Source organism: Lipotes vexillifer, unplaced genomic scaffold, assembly GCF_000442215.2.
Source record: "Lipotes vexillifer unplaced genomic scaffold, Lipotes_vexillifer_v1.1 scaffold422, whole genome shotgun sequence".
Classification (NCBI taxonomy): Eukaryota; Metazoa; Chordata; class Mammalia; order Artiodactyla; family Lipotidae; genus Lipotes; species Lipotes vexillifer.
Genome location: NW_006779087.1, coordinates 531,965 through 534,611, shown reverse-complemented (window position 1 = coordinate 534,611; position 2,647 = coordinate 531,965). Strand labels below are relative to the sequence as shown.

General features: G+C 47.0%; 1 protein-coding gene across 1 annotated transcript; it reads left to right on the top strand.

Moving 5' to 3' along the window:
- Positions 1-365: 365 nt before the first annotated feature.
- Positions 366-2,252, top strand: LOC103080842 (tubulin alpha-1B chain). Its single transcript, XM_007452257.1, has 3 exons — positions 366-615; positions 758-906; positions 1,272-2,252. The coding sequence occupies exons 1-3, from the start codon at positions 495-497 to the stop codon at positions 2,250-2,252; spliced, it is 1,251 nt and encodes a 416-aa protein (XP_007452319.1). The 5' UTR covers positions 366-494.
- The last annotated feature ends 395 nt before the right edge of the window (positions 2,253-2,647 follow it).

Genomic DNA, 2,647 nt, shown 5'->3' with positions numbered 1-2,647 from the left:
AACTAATGGAGATAAAAAGTATAGCCCTTCTCCCCTAGACTAAGAAAAAAAGCATTACACTGTAATTCGTTTTGAAAGGAAATTTGTAAGATTGTTTCCATAAACATTTTGTTCTGCTTCACAGTCACCACTAATTGGGGGTTTTTTTGTTTTGTTTTGTGCTGTACGCGGGCCTCTCACTGTTGTGGCCTCTCCCGTTGTGGAGCACAGGCTCCGGACGCGCAGGCTCAGCGGCCATGGCTCACGGGCCCAGCTGCTCCGCGGCACGTGGGATCTTCCCGGACCGGGATACAAACCCGTGTACCCTGCATCGCAGGCGGACTCTCAACCACTGCGCCACCAGGGAAGCCCCACTATTGGTTTTTAATGTTTCTTTTTTCTCCCTCTCACAGCGTGAGTGCATCTCCATCCACGTTGGCCAGGCTGGTGTCCAGATCGGCAATGCCTGCTGGGAGCTCTACTGCCTGGAACACGGCATCCAGCCTAATGGCCAGATGCCAAGTGACAAGACTATTGGGGGAGGAGATGACTCCTTCAACACCTTCTTCAGTGAGACAGGCGCTGGCAAACATGTGCCCAGGGCAGTGTTTGTAGACCTGGAACCCACGGTCATTGGTGAGTTGACCTCAGTAATCCTAATGAGATCCCGGGGATCCGGAACAGGAGGTGTATCCTGGGGGCTCCATTGATGCCATGGGGTCGAGCAGACTTGTGCAGGTTGTTAGTGATGGGTGGCTGCTTCGTTTTCCTTTTCCAGATGAAGTTCGCACTGGCACCTACCGCCAGCTCTTCCACCCTGAGCAGCTCATCACAGGCAAGGAAGATGCTGCCAATAACTATGCCCGAGGTCACTACACCATCGGCAAGGAGATCATTGACCTCGTCTTGGACCGAATTCGGAAACTGGTATGTTTATTCTCAAGAATAAAGTAAATTAATGAATCTAAAGGAGATATTTGAAATATGCTCTTTTTTCCAAATACAGAATTGAAATGTAATAAAGAGTGAGGTTAATTATTCCTTTAAAGTTTTTTTTAAGTTCAATTAAAATATGAACTATTGATGTCATTTTATAAATATTAATGGAGATATTTTTAATAAAGAAATGCTGAGTAATTTAAGGAAGGTCTACATTTTTAAAAAAGTGTTTCTTGTCAAAATACAACCTAAATCTTTGGAGTTAATATGAAAAGTGAAAATATTTATTATGATTACTATGAGGGTATCCCAAAGAGCAATAACTATGTTTTTTTCCTATTCTTTTGTAACAGGCTGACCAGTGCACAGGTCTTCAGGGCTTCTTGGTTTTCCACAGCTTTGGCGGGGGAACTGGTTCCGGGTTCACCTCCCTGCTGATGGAACGTCTCTCTGTCGATTATGGCAAGAAGTCCAAGCTGGAGTTCTCCATTTACCCAGCCCCTCAGGTTTCCACAGCTGTAGTTGAGCCCTACAACTCCATCCTCACCACCCACACCACCCTGGAGCACTCTGATTGTGCCTTCATGGTAGACAATGAGGCCATCTATGACATCTGTCGTAGAAACCTTGACATTGAGCGCCCAACCTACACGAATCTTAACCGCCTTATTAGCCAGATTGTGTCCTCCATCACCGCTTCCCTGCGATTTGATGGAGCCCTGAATGTTGATCTGACAGAATTCCAGACCAACCTGGTGCCCTATCCCCGCATCCACTTCCCTCTGGCCACATATGCCCCTGTCATCTCTGCTGAGAAAGCCTACCATGAACAGCTTTCTGTAGCAGAGATCACCAATGCTTGCTTTGAGCCAGCCAACCAGATGGTGAAATGCGACCCTCGCCATGGTAAATACATGGCTTGCTGCCTGTTGTACCGTGGCGACGTGGTTCCCAAAGATGTCAATGCTGCCATTGCCACCATCAAGACCAAGCGCAGCATCCAGTTTGTGGACTGGTGCCCCACTGGCTTCAAAGTTGGCATTAATTACCAGCCTCCCACTGTGGTACCTGGTGGAGACCTGGCCAAAGTACAGCGAGCTGTGTGCATGCTGAGCAACACCACAGCCATCGCTGAGGCCTGGGCTCGCCTGGACCACAAGTTTGACCTGATGTATGCCAAGCGTGCCTTTGTTCACTGGTACGTGGGTGAGGGCATGGAGGAAGGAGAGTTTTCTGAGGCCCGTGAGGACATGGCTGCCCTTGAGAAGGATTATGAGGAGGTTGGTGTGGATTCTGTTGAGGGAGAGGGAGAGGAAGAAGGAGAGGAATACTAATTACCGTTCCTTTCAGCCCTGCAGCATGTCATATGCAGAACTTGAGCTTCAACATTAGCTGACAGGAGTAAAAGCTTTCTGATTAGATTGTCTTCACTTTCAACTGTGATCATGTATTGCTTTTCCATGTGTACCTGTAAGATTTTTGTCATGTCTGAAAAGTAAAGGCTTTAAGAAAGAAGGTTCTGTTCTTCTAAATTGGTTTCTCCAATTCAAGATGTGCTACCACTGCTACACCTGAAAGTCTCTGCAACAGGGTGGTAATATCAAGGATTTCATTCTAGAAATCTCTATGGGGGGGGGAAGGAGCACATTGGTCTGAAAAAACAGAAGAGCTGGATTCTGAAACGGGTCTGTTAACTTCACCTTAACCAAGATTCTTTGTTTTCAGATGT